At 46.0% G+C, this 18,588-nt stretch overlaps 1 protein-coding gene and 1 long non-coding RNA gene across 3 annotated transcripts; one reads left to right on the top strand and one right to left on the bottom strand.

Annotated features, from left to right (window-relative positions):
- Positions 1-47: 47 nt before the first annotated feature.
- On the bottom strand, positions 48-4,871 carry LOC142883195 (uncharacterized). Its single transcript, XR_012926023.1, has 3 exons — positions 4,677-4,871; positions 2,086-2,203; positions 48-423 (listed from the first exon to the last, which is right to left on the bottom strand). It is a non-coding gene; the product is annotated as an uncharacterized LOC142883195 (long non-coding RNA).
- grhl1 (grainyhead-like transcription factor 1) lies at positions 2,966-17,059 on the top strand. 2 transcript variants are annotated; one of them, XM_076017871.1, is made up of 16 exons: positions 2,966-3,125; positions 5,258-5,447; positions 5,695-5,768; positions 6,592-6,725; positions 6,821-7,056; positions 7,750-7,832; positions 8,067-8,220; positions 8,314-8,425; positions 8,806-8,900; positions 10,350-10,593; positions 11,695-11,822; positions 13,418-13,446; positions 13,664-13,752; positions 15,243-15,328; positions 15,532-15,596; positions 15,811-17,059. In XM_076017871.1, the coding sequence occupies exons 1-16, from the start codon at positions 3,106-3,108 to the stop codon at positions 15,923-15,925; spliced, it is 1,854 nt and encodes a 617-aa protein (XP_075873986.1). In that variant the 5' UTR covers positions 2,966-3,105; the 3' UTR covers positions 15,926-17,059. The 2 variants fall into 2 exon arrangements, with proteins under 2 accessions (XP_075873986.1, XP_075873987.1); XM_076017872.1 differs by lacking the exon at positions 2,966-3,125 and adding an exon at positions 3,303-3,502.
- Positions 17,060-18,588: the final 1,529 nt, after the last annotated feature.

Below are 18,588 nucleotides of genomic sequence, written 5' to 3'. Positions count from 1 at the left end.
TGGAAAAACCTCTCAAATATGGCTATATTAAATAATGGAAACGCAGCTCGAGATTCATTAAGTACAACTTGGAGGTGTAGCTCTTTACTGCATCATTAATCGCAAATTAATCTCAAATTGGTTTCAGAGGCCCAGCGGTTGAGAACATCTGGACTCTGGATCTTGTCATATCAGCTGGGTTTGTGTTCCAGGTGCTGAAACTGGTGACTTGTTGGATCCTCCACATGTTGGTGGTGGCTCTAGACACCAAGCTGGTTGCAGTCAATATATAAAATTATAGGAGAAACGTCAGTGCCAGGTTGTGACATCACAAAGGGCCTGTTTTCCAGACCTGCATGCACTTTGTGGCACAAAACAAAAGAACAAAAGAAGCAAAAGGAGGGACTTCTCCTTCTTGTGAGATGACTGACAGGTGAGACACGTCTGTCGGAGAAAGAAAGAAAGAGAAAAAAAACAAACAAAGGGACATGTGACCTTTAACAAGAAATAATCTGTTGTGGCTGATTGTTTAGTTTGAGCATTATGAAGTACAAGATGCATCACTGAATAAGAAAGGGAAATTCAATTTGTCATTCTTGAACTTTTTATTTCAAAAACCTTGATATGGACAAAACAGGTTATGCATGTGTGGAATAGATGCTGTATAATAGCATCAACATGTGGGGAAAGTAAATGGGGGTGTTAATGTGGCGAAAGCGGTTTCCAATTTGGTCTGATGTTCAAAGTAAAGAAAGGTTTGATCTATTGAATTAATTAAAATAATATCATTCCAGCAGAAGAACTCGCTCCTGTTTCACTGATCTCTATTTGAAACACACCAGCAGAATGTTTGCACTGACTGACAGTCCAAACTGTTTATTCAGAGAAACTCCGATAGAAGTATCCTGTAGGATATCATATTGACCTCACAGTGACAATTTCAAATGCATTTAAATTGTGAATAAACATATGTGCGTGCGGCTAAGTGACGTAAAGGGTAAATTGGATCATTAGCGGTTAATTCAATTGTTCAAATTAACATTTTGTTTTGCTCCTTGTTATAGTTTGCTTGTGGAATTAAGACAGCGCTCTCACTAATTCCTCCTCCGCTGAACTGTTACTTTTCATCTCATTGCCGTGGCTTTTATTTTGATTTTCCCAGGAGCTGGCAGCCTGTTAATCCCCCCACCCCCCGCCTGTGATCTTGATCTGCGCTCACCCTCTGTTTTCCTCCCTTCTGCTCTCTGTCGAGTCAGCATCTCTCCGTACGTAACCCCAACCTCAGCAGCCCGTGGAACACACACTCCTGCAGCTAACGCACGCACGCGCACACACACACACACACACACACACACACACACACACACACACACACACACACACACACAGTTCCTTGTATCCCTCCCTGCTCTGCATTATCCCATGTCCACAGTGCAAACACAAACAAGCTCCAGGAGAGGCAGGTGTTCTTCCTCTGGGATAAATAAACAGCAAACCAGGATCCAGGAGCAGGAGCTGGAGCCTGTGTCTGTCTGTCTGTCTGTCTGTCTGTCTGTCTGTCTGTCTGTCTGTCCGTCCGTCCGTCCGTCCGTCTGTCTGCCTGTCTCTTTGTGTGTGTCTGTTGATGACAGTGACTGCGTGTAAGAAGTGGGGGCTGTTAGTTTCTATGTGAGGGGGAGAAACTGCTTGATAGCATCTTCTAAGCTCCTTTGTCTCCAACCAAGCTGTTTGTTTTCACTGCGGGTGTTTCTTTATTTTGTCCCGTGATGTTTTCACGACTTTTAAGGTTTTCCGTTTGCTTTATAACATTTGGCCCAACGATAGGCGTGGATGGCTGCAAACTGCAGTCTAAACAGCAGATACAGCGTGATTTCAAAGCCTTTCAAACCTCTTGATTCTTCCATACGTGGGTGCAAAGAAGGACTCGTCATTTTCAGGAAGCTACTATCTGGTACTGCCGTTGAGACCCACATGCAACCCCCTCCCCCCCCAACGCCCGATTTGGTTACATTCTAATTCCCCCAAATCATTTGCACGCCTCTGATGTATTTTTTGGGGGGGTGGGAAGGGAGGTGGTTTCAGGGCTGAATTTGTCTGTTTTCTTACCTGCTGCAGGCTTATGATAATGTAGCCTCCTGGTGAATGTAAACAGCTGTCTGTTTCATCATCCACTGGCACAGGTGGGGTTATTTTGGAGCATGAAAACGGTTTACTGTCAGGTTGACTGGAAAGAGAAAAAGAGAAGGAGGGGAAAAGGAAAACGCTCCCACTGCAGTAGCTCAGCTCTGCAGTTTGACGTTTAAAGATTTTTTAAAATTTATTTATCACAAGGTTAGATTAGTAATAAGTAGAATGATTAAAAAAAAACAACAACAGGTTTTTAGACTGAAAATCTCTTGGAGAGTTTAACTTGAAACACACACACACATGCACGCACGCGCGCACACACACACACACACGCACAATAAAAGCAATGAAGCAATGAAAACAGTGGCATAAGCTTTTGATAACATCAGTGGGCATTCATCATCAAATAGTCAGACACTGCACTTTAACTTTCAAGTTTTACCAGTTCTGAGTCATGTTTTGCCTCCTTGTGTTTTCTATGTATTTTTCATGCAGTCTATTGGACAGAACTTTAAGAAAACTTGTTACCAAAAAAAACCTTTAATTTCTACGGTTTATCTTGTTTGTCTCTTCCCCAAAAATCTGCTTAATTTTCTTCTCTTTTTTTGTTTTAAAAACGTCGTCATAGGAAGGAAAAAAAAAAAAAAAATCCCTTTTGAAATAATTCCAAGTGCGAAACCCTGTTCTTCCAGTGAGACTCCCCACCGCTCGCAGGTACGGGCCGACCTCGCCGAGCCAATCACAGCCGGGCAGAGGGCAATTGACGGCCAGGCCCCGCCCAGCTGGCTACCTGTAATCCAATCCGCGGTGCTGTCACAGGTAAAACCGGCCCTCAATTTCGCAGCATTGCCCCCAAAAAAGCGAGAAAAGCCGACAAAACCCGTTCTCTCGGTCGGGGGACACCTTGTTTTGTCTTATCCGGCGTTAGCGGCGCAGCACTGTAAAGAAGACGGATCGGATTTTCAGTACCAACTAGAAAGTCCAGTTCGACCGAGCGAAATGTCACAGGAGCATGACAAGTAAGTTGTCCTGACTCTTCCACCTGTAGCCTGCACTATGTGGCTGGCACAAGCTTGTAATACTAACAGTAAATATTTTGCGGATGCTTTGCGATGTTTTTCCCCTCGATTTTTTTCTCCCCCCCACCCCCCACCCCCCTCGCTTCTTGGATGTTTTGCGAATGCGTGCGTTTGTGTGCGAGAGCAATTTTCTGAGATCAGGGCTCACATGGACTAAATAACCGAAGCCCGGTCCACTTCTGACCCGCAACTTGTATATTTATGTTGATATATATTTTCCAAAATATTATTTTGAGATTCTCCAATTTTTAGTTTAAAAAAAATAAAAAATGTCTGTATCGTTTACGCACAGCTCGTGGAATATTACCTCTGCAATGGTAAGTTTCCCTACGAGAGTGGCTGCCAGGCGGCAGAGTGATTGTATCTCATAGTTTCCCATGGTGCGGAGGTGCGCTCAGTTCACCTGTCATGTTCGTACCTGCACAGGTGTATCTCCACCTGTCGTGCGAGCCCAGGCGCCCGCCGCTGGAAGACGACAGCGCCTGTCCCGTGACAGCGCCGGGCCCGTTTGTTGTTTGATTTTGCTCCGAGCTCTAACAGCTCATGTGGATAGTCATAATGATGTTTGCACAGGAATAAATAAGGACCTTTCTCAGGGCGCTGGCAGTGGCAGCTTTGGTGCTGTTGTGTTTTGTTTTTTGTTGGAAATATTTCCAAGATATTAAAGCAAACGTGAAATAAGAAAGAAGGAGTAAAATATTTTTCTTGAGCTGATTGTTCTTTGTTATTTCTTTTATATATATGTATATATATATATATATATATATATATATATATATATATATATATATACTTTACGTGTTTGGTTTTGTTTTGTTATGTTTTGAGGGCAGTGACAAGGAGACTTTGAGGGGAGTGAAATTGTACACCTGCTAGGCGTTGGCCAGACTACTTACACAAAGCAAGCAAGGGATTTTCAAAAAAAAAAAAAAAGAAATACTCTATATTTTACACGTTTCTGTAAGTGAAACCTGCACACAAAAGACATGTGTTGTTGTTTTCCTTGTATATGTACGCTTAAAACCGTAAATTCTACGTCAATGATGACATGATGATACTTGTCAGTTTTTGTTTTTTGTTTTTAAAAAAAAAATCTGGTCGCTTTTACAAGAAAATGCACAGGAAAAAAAACCTTTTGTGTTTTAATAATGCATTCTGTCTCTTGTTTTGTTTTTGCAAATAACCTGCAATATAAAATGATCTTATCGGGTTGCCCTTTATGACCAGCACAATTAGATATAGGGTTACTAATTGTTACTTTACTTTGACCATTGAGAGGGAAACAAAAAAAAGCAGCATTTGTTGTGGAAACTCAACTGGTCCATGTATCATGTCAACTGAATTTCAAGAGTTAAATCAAATCATGTGAATTTTGCTGTTCACCTACAGGCCAGTATTTTGACAGTTGTGCAGTGTTTTATTTGAATCAACGACACGACGTTGGTGGTATTATATATATACTTTCGGAGCTTGCGAAATAAGAGAAATTACCTGTCGTGTGTTCACGTTTGCGATGCAATGGCGGCTCGGCTCCGCGGCTCACAAAATGGACGAAGGAGGAAAAAGTGTCGCTCGCACTACAACCTCTTTTGCACAAACAGGTTTCCTTACAAAAACAGTGACACGGCGCTGATTAATGGCAGGAATGTGGCCCGATCAGATGCGTCACCCGCGGCCGCCGCCTCAGCCAATGAGGCGTCCCCGAACTGGAGTTGTCGCACCGGACGAGCCTGTGGAGCATCTTTCTCGCCACACACCTCCGGTGGCCTCGTGGCTGAGATTTGTTGCACAATTGTGGAAAAGCCAGAACAACTGGTCTCTCAGACACACAGCGCCTACATGGTTTATCTGTTGCTTTGAAGGTGGCTGTGATTGTGTGATTGCGTTGATTGTGTTGGCGCTGGGAAACCCGCGTCCATCCACCGACTTTATAAACTCGTGCAGTGAAAGAGAACCTCCATCAGCTCGATTCGACGCAACCCAAGATGAAAAGGTTTAAAAAGCATTTGCGTGTTGCCCCGTGTTGCACGCAGTGGAGTGATGTATCTTCTCGTCTCCCTCCCCCCTGGCAGCAAGCGTGCAGTCCTCGTCCTACAGAACGACCCTGGCTACGCAAACCAGCGTCGCTCCTTCACCACAGAGGATGAAGCCTGGAAGTCATTTCTGGAGAACCCTCTGACAGCCGCCACCAAGGCCATGATGAGCATCAACGGAGACGAGGACAGTGCCGCGGCGCTCGGCCTGTTGTACGACTATTACAAGGTATCCCCAACCCTTTTGTCTAATAAATCAAAAGTCCAGACTCTGACCTCGGGGGACCGGCTCTCAAATCTCTCCTGGCTCTCCGGTCCCCAACACGCAGCCACCGGGCGACATCTGCGAGGCAGAGCGTGCGCCGTGTAACTGATCCGGGCCACGCGTGTAGACGGCGGGGGGTGGGGGGGAGCTGTGTGAGTTTTGGGTGTGATGTGGTCAGACGCTGAGCGGCTGTGTTTACCCGCCCGTGCAGGTGCCCAGGGAGAAGAGGACAATAACCCAGAGCAAGCCAGAAGCGCTGGTCTGTGATGTGGATCCCAACAAAAGGTGAGCACCTCCGCCGTCGCCTCCAAACACACACACGCTGCAGGAGAGAGTTGAGAGGTTCGAGCCGCCCCTTCGTGCACTTTGGCGCCCCCCCCTCCCCGCCGAGGCAACAAGAGGGTCAACACGGCGCAGAGCTCACAAGGGGCCGTGTGGTTGCACCCGGTGGGGGTGGAACAGTCACGGTCAATTAGAGTTCCTGCTCAAAAGAATCCAGATTGAGAACCAACAAACTGTGAGGCGATCTAATAATCGCAAAGTCAAAACATGGAATTCAAACTCTAGTTTTAAGTCTAAGTTTTTAGATAATTAGTGGTCAATCAGTCTAACTTTTTCAGCTATTTTGCACTCGCTGTCTCTGGCGCTGGCTGACACTGGCTGCTGCCTCTTTTCGATATTAAGAAGAGAAAGCCTGCCACCAAGGATCGCTCTGCGCTGAAGGCGACATTTTTCGCAAACACACACAAGCCGCAACAACAGCTTGCGTGCGGCTGTCGGTTGGGAGCTGACCAAATCTGTCATAGACCGCAGCAAACTTCACGGATGGCGGCCGTCTGTCAACAGTGTCGCTGAAACACGGGACCTGGATATTTTCATTGTCGTCGTTATTGAGAGGTTTGTGATGTGTTAGGTCACTAACGTGTCGCTCGTTAAGATGTGGAGTGACCTGAAGTGCACCCGTAAAGTCATATGCAAAGTCAAGGACCTTATATCGAACCAAAACATTATGATTATAATAATTAAAAAAAAAAATACTTCTTCACTGTATTCATGGCAGAAACTTAACATTTCACTCCTAAATTCAAGTTGATTGTCTTGCTTTCAGACACCAGCTCCACGCAGGACACTCTATAGCTCCTCACCAGGAGGGCGGCATGGAGAGCCGGATCCAGGTCCTCAAAGCCCCCTTCAACATCCTTCAGCTAACTCAGGACAAGAGGAACCAGTTCTCCTCACCAGGTTGGTTTTTATCGAAGGACACAAGTAACGGAAAATGTCAGCAAGCGACACTGTTGTCACTGTTTTTTTGTCTCTCTCCTTTTCTCTTTTTCCAGACACCACTGTGACGGTTTCCATCGCCGCCGTGCCGAACTACGCGGCCGTCAAGACGGAGGTGCCCGGCCACGGCTTCTCGGTGAGCGTGCCCAACGCCTGCACCGAAACCGACGGCCACGTGGGCGTCTTCGAACGCCAGCTCGCCCACAGCAGCGTCCAGTTCAGCCCCAGCACCCACTCCCGCACGCCGCCCGACTCCACCTTCACCGAGAGTTACAAGGATGGTTCCCAGGAGGTGTGTGTGTGTGTGTGTGTGTGTGTGTGTGTGTGTGTGTGTGTGTGTGTGTGTGTGTGTGTGTGTGTGTGTGTGTGTGTGTGTGTGTGTGTGTGTGTGTGTGTGTGTGTGTGCCTCTCTTGAAACCCTGCTAAAGCCCCCCCCCCCGGCTTTCCCCTCGTCTCCTCTCACACGTCTCGGCCGTCACACAAAAGGCCATTCACCTGATCCCTGCAGGGAGCCAGCGGTGGGCTCGGCCTCGCCTGGTTTTATTTGAACACGGCCGGAAAAAAATAGCGACCAGTGGTGTTATTATGCCATTGTCTCAGCAACACAATAAACTGCTGTACTTTCTCCCCCCCCCCCACTACAATAGCCAGAGCCCTTTCACTCTTCCCTCTCTCTTTCTATTCACCTTTGGGGGGCGGGGGGTTGTTTGAGAATAGTTGCCTGGCAAACTCAACACAAAAGGTGGTGAGAAGGTGAAGATATAAAAAAAAAAATAGGGGGGCGGTGTAGGGGAAGGCAACAAGCTAATCCGATTATCAGAAAGTGGTGGAGGACATCGAGAAGATGGCTGATGGCTTGAGAATGAAAATAAGTTATTCGTCTCTGGTCATTTCCCGTGTTGCTGTTGTCAATTGTGTCATCAAGGCAAAGCAGATATTTCACCGACTTCCTTCACGTTTACTCCTCTTCCTTTGTGCGCTGCAGGTCTTTTCCTTCCCAGGGGATCTCCAGTTACGCGTGTCCTCAATGGCGCCGAACGACTACCCTCAGTTTGATGCCGTGCCGGGGTGAGTAACGCCGCCGCCGAGCGGAATCTTTCACGCCGGGCCACAGGGGAGACACCGGATTCCCCTGCCCGGTGTGAAAGACGAGCGTCCGCGCGCACACACACACACACACACACACACACACACACACACACACACACACACACACACACTGATTTTGAGGCCGCCGTCAAAAGAGAAGCGTGCAGAGTGGCCCTCTGCAACCAAAGGTTCTCACTCCGCTGCGTGTTGCAGGAATAATTTCGAGTACACCCTGGAGGCGTCCAAGTCTCTGCGGCAGAAGACGGGTGACGGCACCATGACGTACCTGAACAAAGGCCAGTTCTACCCCATCACCCTCCGGGAGATCGACAACAAAGGCCTGCAGCAGCCCATCACCAAAGTCAGGGTGAGACGAAAGACCCGGAGGGGAAAAGCTAGAGAGTCATTTACGAACTGCGTGTAATCGGTTTATTTCCTCGTGTTCTTATCGTGTCTCCAGAGCGTGGTGATGGTGGTGTTTGGAGAGGAGAAGTGCCGAGACGACCAGCTGAAACACTGGAAGTACTGGCACTCCAGGCAGCACACCGCCAAGCAGAGGTGCTTGGACATTGGTAAGAATTCCAACGGGCCGGACGTTCGCCATGTGGGACAGTGCTGCCGGTGCACAGATGTCGGCGATTTTCGAGAACCCTCCCCACCCCACCCCGATTCATCCGTGTTTTTGTGCCGGAAAGGTCACGTTAATCCTCTCGTGCCTGCACAAGTGGCAGGTTTAAGGGAGAAGCTTAGCGCTAAGTGATGCGCATGGAGGGGTGGGGCTGCGTGGGGGGGTTAAATGTGTTGTTTTACAGTGACAGATTATTCGGGTCATCTGGGAATTAGATCTGTTGAGTCGGACTTCCGCCTGGAATGTACCTGCTGGTTACTGAGAATCTCACGCCTTCCCTTTTTTTCATCCCCACCTCTGCCCACCTCTCCCCACTTGCCACAGCTGACTACAAGGAGAGTTTCAACACCATCGGCAACATTGAGGAGATTTCCTACAACGCCATCTCCTTCACCTGGGACACCAACGAGGAGGCCAAAGTAAGACCGTGAAAGAGGCGAAGACGCAAAAATTCCCCCAGACTGCGTTTTCTTTCTCGCCTTAAACCCTTAAAACGCTGCCGAGGCTAAAAATAGACAACCCTTTTCCTTATAAAGGCCCTTGTGACACAAGCCGCAAATGGTTTCAGGTGTCTGAGCCCCTTTTGTTTGCGTTCATCAGCTGTTGTGCTCGCTGCGCTCCTCTGAAACAGTCCCCGGAGAAAAATTACGGAGGATGCTTTCAGGGTTTTTGGCGTGCGATGTAAGCGTTGCTCTGCGCTCGGGGCATTTACGTTCCGGACCGGTCCGACCAGCCACGGGGTGACGCTGGGTGCGAAGGCGGTTTTTCAGACGCTGCAATAGAAAAAGGAGTGCAGGAATGAGGAAACTTGACGCAGACCTGACCGAGCGGGTAACAAAGAAAATCCAGTTGAGCAGGTAGCGGGAAGTAGAGGTGGCGGGAAGGAGGAGCGCTGGATTCGCCGACTCTTATGTCACCGTGGCGGAGGCTGGACGGTGGCTGACCTCTCTTGCACACAGACTAGCTCAAAGGCACGCAAACACACACACACACACACACACACACAGACCAGGATGTGGGTCTAACTGTTGCATGACTTGAGGCCGTGTTCATAGGATGTTGATCCTTGTGTGTGACTGCGCTGTTGTGTGTGTGTGTGTGTGTGTTTTTTGAAGCCCCACCCTGCCGCACTGTTTGAGCACAGCAGCCAATAATTGATCTCATCAATTTGTCTGCGTGTGAGTGTGTGTGTCTTGCCCTCAGGGTGATCACTTGCCTGCATATATACATAAATTTATTTGCAAAAAAAAAAAAAAAAAACAGAAAAAAAAAGCCCCTGAGTTGTGTTAAACTTCTTTTGAGGGCAGCTGCTTTCACTGCAAAAAGCCAATTATTTCCATCTTGGCATAGTCTTGTCTCTGTCAAGCAGACTGAAATGTATTCTTCTTCTTTTTTCTATTACGCTGTAGCATAAAAAAAAAAGTACAAGAAAGAACATTTCTGCACTCCTAAAAATGCACTTGACAATGTCTTCACAGGATTTTTAGCTAGTGCTTCAACTGCGCTGCAGAAATGCATTAAATTGATAAATATTACACATTTACTCTTCACTTCTATTTCCACGGTACTTGATATTTCCTTTTGAAGGGTTTTAAAAGAAAAAAAAGGTTGGTGGTTGGAACAGAGCGCTTTGTTAACCTGCTTTCAACAGGAACGCCGTGAGAACAAAGGAGGGTCTTGGCACTCCAAATTCTCAGGAGCCTGCTATGCCCAGGGTCTGCCGGTAGAGGGCAGCAAATAACATTAAATGAGCGTGTCATCGAGGTTGCTGTTGCCATAAATTGACGCCGGTCACCGCTATGATGACTGTCCCCATCTTACTGTCAACAAAGTCTGACACTTTCCCCTCTTTTTGGCCATCTTGGCAGATCTTTGTCTCCGTCAACTGCCTGAGCACAGACTTCTCCTCCCAGAAGGGCGTGAAGGGCCTGCCGCTCAACCTCCAGATCGACACCTACAGCTACAACAACCGCAGCAACAAGCCCATCCACCGCGCCTACTGCCAGATCAAAGTCTTCTGTGACAAGGGCGCTGAGAGGAAGATCCGGGACGAGGAGCGGAAGCAGTCCCGCCGAAAAGGGAAGGTTGGCGAGCACAACCCCGGCCTGGCCTGTGAGTCACTCGCTGCCTTCCGCCCAGGAGTGGGCAAACCTTTTGACTGGTGGGGTCACAATGGGTTATAAAACTTGACCGAGGGGGTCGGAGCAGGAGCAGGAGCAGATGGATGGAGTGTTTTGGTGACCCACCTCACAGAAGGAAAAAAAAAAATCTATCATGGGATATGTAGAAAACGTGCTTTAATATCCGTTGAGAATGAACAAAATATGTGTCTTTGAAACCCCACAGTATTGATGAAATACAGCTATTTTATTACTTAGTTATTATTGATATAGTTTCTTCAAGTTCAGCGGGCTGGATTAAAAAGCTGGCCGCATATGGCCCCCGAGCCGTAGTTTGCCCATGCCTGCCTCAAGCCAGTGTGGCATTTAAAACTGACGTGTCCCACGGTCTGGCTTGTACACACGCAACACGTGACATTTATAATACGTGGAAAACGCAGTAATGATGCTGTCAGTGTCAGCTGTGAGCTGTCAATGTGTTAGATTTCTGCAAGATATCTACAGGTTGTCATCTAAAAACCCTGGCAGAACTTTCCCAGCCTCACATCACCTCGATCTTTTTTTTTTTTTTCCCCTAAAGCAGCAATTTTCCTGGTTTCTGGCATAATCACAGAGCTAACTTTGATTACCGAGGGACGTGTGAGATGAAACCACAGGGAGCGACGCGGTCTGCCTCTGTAGTTTCTTTAGGTTTCAGGATTTTATTTTTGGATCAGGCGTTTTAGCCTCGGTCGACCTCAGATCGTCCCAGTTTCAGCGTTGTTTTCTTTCAAAATGACTACAACCAAACTACATCCCACCGCAAGCCAAATGCATCGAAGGAGTTTGAGTTTTCCCTCAGGAGACTCACAGATGGACAGCCTTTCATTGATCCGGTGCAAACTAATGAGACTTTGAGATGGTTGGGCTGTTTTCCGTGCACAGTTTGAGTTCCCGCCTCCCCCTGAATCTATTATGTAAAGTGTTTACAGCGGGCCTTTCCTCCCACCGGCCGTCAGTAGCGCACAATCAAGCTGACAAGAAATCTCTTGACGACTCCTCCCATTCAAAACCGGCCCCTCTCTCTTTCTTTCCGCCCTCCCTCCACCTTTAGTCGTTGACGTCAAGGTGCCCATCCTCCAGAAGCGCAACGACGTGACCATCTTCAAGATGATGACGGACTTTGAGACCCAGCCCGTCCTCTTCATTCCCGACATTCACTTCTCCACCTACCAGCGTCATGTGAGTGCCACGCACGCTTCTGTCAGGGGCGGCGTCACGAATCAGCCCCCCTTTTTATTTTTATTTTTTTGCTCAGTTTTGGTGCTCCCCCGCACAGACACACACACACACACAGCATCTCAGGTGGTCCATAAATACTCTGGTTAATTTCAGCTTCCGCCCACTTGTCCGCCAGCTGGGTCGAGGTGACCTGCCTGCTTAGCTGGCAGGAACAGAGAGTTCTAGTTTCCGGCTCTGATATGAGTCCCACATACTGATGGCCATATTTCAGAGTGCTTACTCATGGGATGAATCATTTACCGGATGCTCCGCGCAAGTCGAGTTTGTTTGGAAGGTTTTGTTTTTCACCCGCTGCGATGCCGTTTCCACCGGCCAGTGTTCCCAGTTGACAGTCAAGAGATTTTCTACCTTCGTGGTGTCCGGAAGGGAGTGGTGGGCGATCGGTCCAAATATCATAACGTAGTAATAGCGAAACCAATGTTGGTATCGGTATCAATCGTTATTGGTGTAATCATATCACTACTTTAGATTTGCATCTAGATATTGCATTGGTATATATTGATAACTATGTTTAAACTACCACAGATTTGCCCATAAAAGTTGGAATAAAATCTTGTTTTTGTTTCTGTCCTATCTCATGAAATGATTGATAATAATTCCGTGTGGAAAATAATTAAACGGAGGGCAAACAACCAGCTCTTCTGCTATAAAGGTGCGAAAGGCACTGAATGGTGTGGACAAGTGTTTTCCATTTAACCTAAAATGCCCAAATTTTCTCCTGGGTCTTTTTTTTTTTAACAACCCACTGTTAAAAATAATCACAAAAACACATAAAGGTCAGAAAATTAATTCAGATTTAGCAATTTGATGATAGATTCACCTTCATTCAAAAGTATTGGTATTGTATTGGTATTAACGATAACTGGCCCTGTTTTTATTCAGTATCAGATCGATATCAAATCTTGCAGCATTGCACAACACCACCGCAAGGTGCACTGTAAACAGGCGTGAGCACGAGATCACACATACATGACACACTGTGTGCAAAGGGAAGACACTGCATTTCAAGAAGCTTTAATGTTTTGTTTAGGGGTTTTATTTCTCACATCAACAAGATATGGACATTTGGCACTCGTACAGAGACCCCTGCTGGTGGATTTGTGAGCAGTCCCGAATGTGTCCAAGTGACAACCCAAGCCAAGCAATGAAATATTAATCTCTCTGCCTCTCCCTAAATTCACCATGCCAGCAGCCAGACCGCAGGGGCAACAGTGGTTATTTTGGGTGCTTCTGACAACATTGAACCTGACTGAAGTGCTATCAGTTTCTGATAAACTCCTGGTCTTCAACCAGCTTCGAACGGGATTCTAAAAACTGCAGCGCTCACGATCAATACAGTCACGGTGGGTGGGAGGGACACTCCAAAAAAGCAGTTTTCCAAGAATTGGAAATGCAGAAGTGCGCCAACTTTGGGTTTTGTGCACAAAACCAGTACATGCCTCGCTTGGTCTGAATGCATCTGGGGGTATAATAACATAGATTTAATTATTTTAACATGTTGTTAACATGTTGCTTTTTCTGCTTTTTTCTTGCAGGGTTTTTCACAAGAGGAGGGAGAGGAGAGGTGAGTCCATCAGCACCTTGTTGCTTTTTCACGCTTTTTTTTTTCTTCCCCCTTGCAACTTTTGATTGAAGGCAACCTTTGGTGCTTTTGCAATAAAGGGCAGAGAGTCCCTGCCGCTTCTAGGAAATGCTCCGGTGTGTGATGGCCTGTTGGCTGGTTGTTACAGGCCATCTGACTTCCTGTTTGTGCGCGCGTCTGCCTTTTGTGTCCACCACAGCTCTGGCATGAAGAGACTGCCGTTCAGTGACGAAGAGTTTGTGCCTCCTCCAAGCAAGATTGCAAGAGGAGAGGAGGAGCCCAAGAAAGGTACCGCGCGCGTGCGTGCGTGCGCGCGTGCGTGCGTGTGCGTGTGCGTGTGTGTGTGTGTGTCTTTTGACGGCTCACATGTCGATGAAGCGATGTGGCTGTCAGGAGGCCAAACGCGTGCGTGCGTGTGTGTGTGTCTGTGTGTGTGTGTGTGTGTGTGGCAAGCCTTCCTTGCTGAAAACAAGCCTCTCTCGCTCTTTCTCTCCCTCCTCCTCTCTCACTCTCTCTCTCACTCTGAGCCATGTGATTATTCGAGGTCTTTCAAAACACACACACGTGCCTGAGGTCTCCACTGACCCAACGACATACCACTGATCAGTACGTGCACGCATGCAAACAAGCCCTGCACCCTTTACCCCATATCCTATTCATAGAGCTCGGGCCAACTTTGTTTCCCCAACAAATAAAGCGTCTGTCATTTATCAATCTGCCGATCGATCATGAAAATGCACAACTAAGCGCTCCAAAGTTTTAATATCACACTTAATTTTAGACCTTAGCCTTTCACCCACTCCAGTGGACCGTCTTTGCATGATGAGTTGTGTTTTGGTTTTTCTTTTTCTTGTATCCCTCCCTCTTTTTTTTAGCCCTCTGTTTACAGTTTGTTTTCAGTTTCATCTTTGCATTGTTTGCTTGCACATATTTGGAAGTGGGGGAAAACAAAGCGAGGTGGTCACAGAGGGGGGCCGCGGGTGAGGGAGGCGTAGCACTGCTGAATTAGGGAGAGGTGTCGGCACCCTTGGTGACATCACCAAACAACAACAAGTGTGTATCATTGGCACAGTGAGTTTTCCATAACGTGGGACTTTTAAGATATCTCTGGGCTGCTAATGCACGACAGCCTGGTAGCCTTTAGATGATCTTCTGACCACCTGATAGAAAGATATTGTTGGTGCAGTGTTCGGTCAGGTGACCTTTTCATTCATGAGGTTTTTCCACAGCAGCTGCAGACGCTCGACAAGCAGAGTCTACGTCCTATTTGGCTTCACGCTTCATTCTGATAAAGCAATGATAAGAATTAGAGGAGAATTTGAGGAGCTTGACTCTAAACAGACCCAGGCTGAAGAACGGTGGCTTGCGTTTTATTCATTTATTTTCCATGCCACATGTTCCTGGAGCGGGCTGGAAGACAATGTGAGAGTCTTTTTCGGGAGTGATCTATTTTTGGAGGGCTGAGTGTAGTAAATATGAGGTGGGTCACTGTGCCTCTCCTCATTATGTATGATGAGAGTGTTTTTTGCCCAGGCACGGTGCCACCTCTTTGAGTGGCCGCGGCCGCGCAGTCTGCCAGGGGAGGTAATTGGCATTAATGTTCTATCTACACATGGCCTACGCTGATCAGAGCCAGTGATTGAATTTTAGTTTGCCTCATCACCTTTGTCTCATGCAAGCACTGGGTTGAGTTGATATTCATTTCTTTATTTTTATTCGCGTGGACTTTTTTTTTGCTCATGCCCTCTTGCCTCTCCTCTGTCTTTTCCGCCACATAGTTCTGCTGTACGTCCGCAAGGAGACAGAGGAAGTGTTTGATGCGCTGATGCTGAAGAATCCCACACTGAAGGGCCTGGTGGAAGCTGTAAGTAGCCCCTCACTCTGTCCAGTCCTGCGGATGAAGGGTTAGCTCGCCCAACATTTGAGATGTCGAAAGGTCAACAGAATAAGATTGGAATAACTAAACATAACAACACTTGGACTTTTAACACCAGCTACAATTATTAACGCGCAAAAAACACATGCCATTATTTTAGACAATTTTTTTTTCTCCTTTCTCTCCAATAGATTTCGGAAAAGTATGAAGTACCTTTGGAAAAGATCGGAAAGGTGTACAAGAAGTGCAAAAAAGGGTGAGTCTATCAACAATAAACAGGCAAACACGTTGTTCCAGAGCAACCAGTATTGTCGGCTGCTCACCGTAGATCAGATCGCTTTGAAAATTTGTTTTTGTACGTCGTCATTCCCTGTCACGAGACAACAACTCACCGTTCTGCCACTTGAAAAGAAAAGAAAGTGCTCTATCCCTCCCACGTGCCATTCAAATGTTCACATCTGTCCAAACAGCATCTTGGTCCACATGGACGACAACATCATCAAACACTACTCCAATGAAGACACCTTCCAGATAACCATGGAGGAGCAGGGGGGCATGTTCAAACTCACCCTCACCGAAATCTGATTGGACGGAGGGATGGAAGACGAATGAAGTGGAGGAGTGGTGGTTTACACGTACGGCTGCTGTGGCCAGTGATTATGGACTACTGATCTGCAATGTAAAAAATAATGTGGTCTCTTTTTTTGTGTGGTATTGATGTCTAAGGAAGTCCCATGTGAGATATTGAAAAAGCCAATGCTCTTATTTGACAATAATGTGGATTAGTCATTGTGATTATTACTATTATTCTTTGCGTAAAAGCCAACAAGTCGGGAGTTTCGTGCAGAGGAAGGTGCACCTGAAATGTGCTTTTGTACATTGCTGTGTCTGGTGTTTGTGGCGCAGCTATACCTCCTGCTTTGCAGGCGGTCACGTTTCTCCTACCTTGTGATTCTTGGTTGTGAGGAGAAACTGCTCTGTTCCGGGGGGGAAAAAAGCCATAGCACTGATGATGTCGATCTCACGTAACAAAGGTGACAAATAGTTTGTGGAGCCCTGGCGCTTCACTGTATTAATACCAAACAACATGGCAGTATTTGGTGTGTGAAAACCCTCAACCGCCGGGAAAGACGAAAGGAATCTAGTGCAGTAATATACAGTAATGCCTTCTCTTTTTTTTTTTTTAACCCATTGTATTTTCAGTTTTATTCTTGTTGACGTCAACAATTCATAGAACTGTAATTAGATGCTTATGTTTGTTAGTATATATATATATATATTTTTTATTGATAAATACAGATTTTTACCAACCCAAAATTTTCACATGTAAAATGAAATTCTCTATTTATGTTCAGACACCGAGACTAGTGAGATGTTTATTTCACATAACACGCCGACAAAGTCACTCTAACAGTAGAAATTTTGTAAATATCCAAAAAGAATATTGTTTTTTTTTTGTATCTCAGTACTTAATGTGTATATATTTATTTTCAGAATGGATGTGGGTTATTGTTTTTTTTTTGTTTTTTTTTTAAATATACATACATATAAATACATACAAATTTCTAATAATATAATGTGTTTTCCCCCTTTTTTATGAAGTTATTCTAATATTATATGTCATGGGACAAAAATGTGTTTTCATGTTTTTAAATGATGTTTTTGTAAAGAATTTGAAGCACAAAGTGCCCGTGTGCCCAATGAAAGCTCTCAAGTCAGTACAGTCAGTGTCATTTGTCTCGTCTCCCCCCAAACCTCAATGCTTTTAAGGCAAAATAAACATTTTTCAGGAGATTTGTCATTTCAGGCTATGGATTTTAGTGGCTAATTGAATAAAGTAAGGTTTATTTGGTTTGCATGTGTGTTTTCTTGTTTTGTTTTTTTAGCTGATGCAGAGATGAAAGTCGCCTGTGTCATTTGGCTCTCTCCAACAGAACAGATGCCCGGGCACCAATCTCAACCCTGTGTGCAGGCATGGCATGGCATCGCAGGCCACAGCAGAGAAGGTGCTCTGTCGGAAACCTGGCCACACATTTCAAATTTCACACTGGCTGAACAAAGCAAACTTATCATGTCCATCTCAAGCTGTTGGCTGGTGGAAACACCCTCGAGGACTGTGATGCTCGTCAGCTGCTCCACCAACCCGGGACGGAAATATCTCAGCACCTTTTGCCGCACATTTTCTGCCAGGAAAGGTCTGTGCACGCATCCACGCTCCCCAGAACCTGAACCTGAGGGCTGCTGTGCTACTGCAATTTGGTGTAGTTCAAGCGATTCAACGAAACCTCTGCGTTTCACAATCAACTGAAACATCCCTGCATTTGATCTTTGTAGCACTATTACACTATATGCAAGTATTTTCTAACTAGGACACATCTGGTACATATTATTCACAAAAAACAGCTAACAAAGTGATTGCATTTTATGGGTGTCTCAGAGTTGTTGCATGTTGGACCTATGATGTCATTGGCCGCAGGTCTGCATAAGCATTTAGGGTGTGAGTTCACATCAAGGAAAAAAACAACATACTTTTTTAGGTGAGCTATTGATCAGCTTCCCTCCAGTGGAGGTTGTTAAATTAAGTTGACAGTTAGCAGTTTGAGATCATCAGTAAGGAATCATTAGTGTAGAAAAATAGTGTGTTCATTCTTCAGTGAAGGTAAAGTAGAAAAAAAAGCATTAAGATATTAATACTGACAGTATCAATATGTTATAAGTTTTATCGTTACGATACGTTGTATCAATATTTCATTACGAAATAAGTTTCTCTTTTCATTTAGACTGAGATAATGGTCAGCCCTCTGTCGAGCACTTTGTGCTGCTGCGACGTCACGCTACAGCGCTGGCAGAACTGACCACAAGTGACCTACTTCGATGCCGTTCAAACACCCCGAGTGCAGCACTGATTTCACACTTTGAAACTAAACACATTCCTCTCGTGGCACCTCGGCCCTTCTTTAGTTACTTTTGGGAGACACGTTGCCCAATGTGTGATATCTTTCTGCAAGACAAACCAACCTGCACACATGCAGTTAAATAACATGAGTGAGAAGGTGAGCACTTCTTACTAAAAGTTATCAACTCACTGCTAAAATACAGTTTTGAAGGCCAGCATTTGATCAACAGGTCTTGAAACACTTGGTGGATCCTCATTTTCTGCCCGTGAACCTTCCAGGTCAGGCAAAGTTAGTTTGGGTCCAGTCAGGATTAGTGTTGCAGCACAGAGATTACGTCAAAGTGAAGAACTT

This window comes from Nelusetta ayraudi, unplaced genomic scaffold, assembly GCF_046127955.1.
Source record: "Nelusetta ayraudi isolate G7.1 ecotype Tasmania unplaced genomic scaffold, CSIRO-AGI_Nayr_v1 ptg000007l, whole genome shotgun sequence".
NCBI lineage: Eukaryota > Metazoa > Chordata > Actinopteri > Tetraodontiformes > Monacanthidae > Nelusetta > Nelusetta ayraudi.
Note: the sequence above shows the minus strand (reverse complement) of the source record. Positions and strands in the feature narration are given on the sequence as shown.

What these genes read in the sequence shown, in the direction of transcription:
- grhl1 (XM_076017871.1), top strand. Translation starts at nt 3,106, where the DNA reads ATGTCACAGGAGCATGACAA. An exon ending in AGCCCATCACCAAAGTCAGG is followed by an intron (nt 8,221 to 8,313) that starts GTGAGACGAAAG and finishes TCGTGTCTCCAG; the next exon opens with AGCGTGGTGATGGTGGTGTT. An exon ending in CAAGAGGAGGGAGAGGAGAG is followed by an intron (nt 13,447 to 13,663) that starts GTGAGTCCATCA and finishes TGTCCACCACAG; the next exon opens with CTCTGGCATGAAGAGACTGC.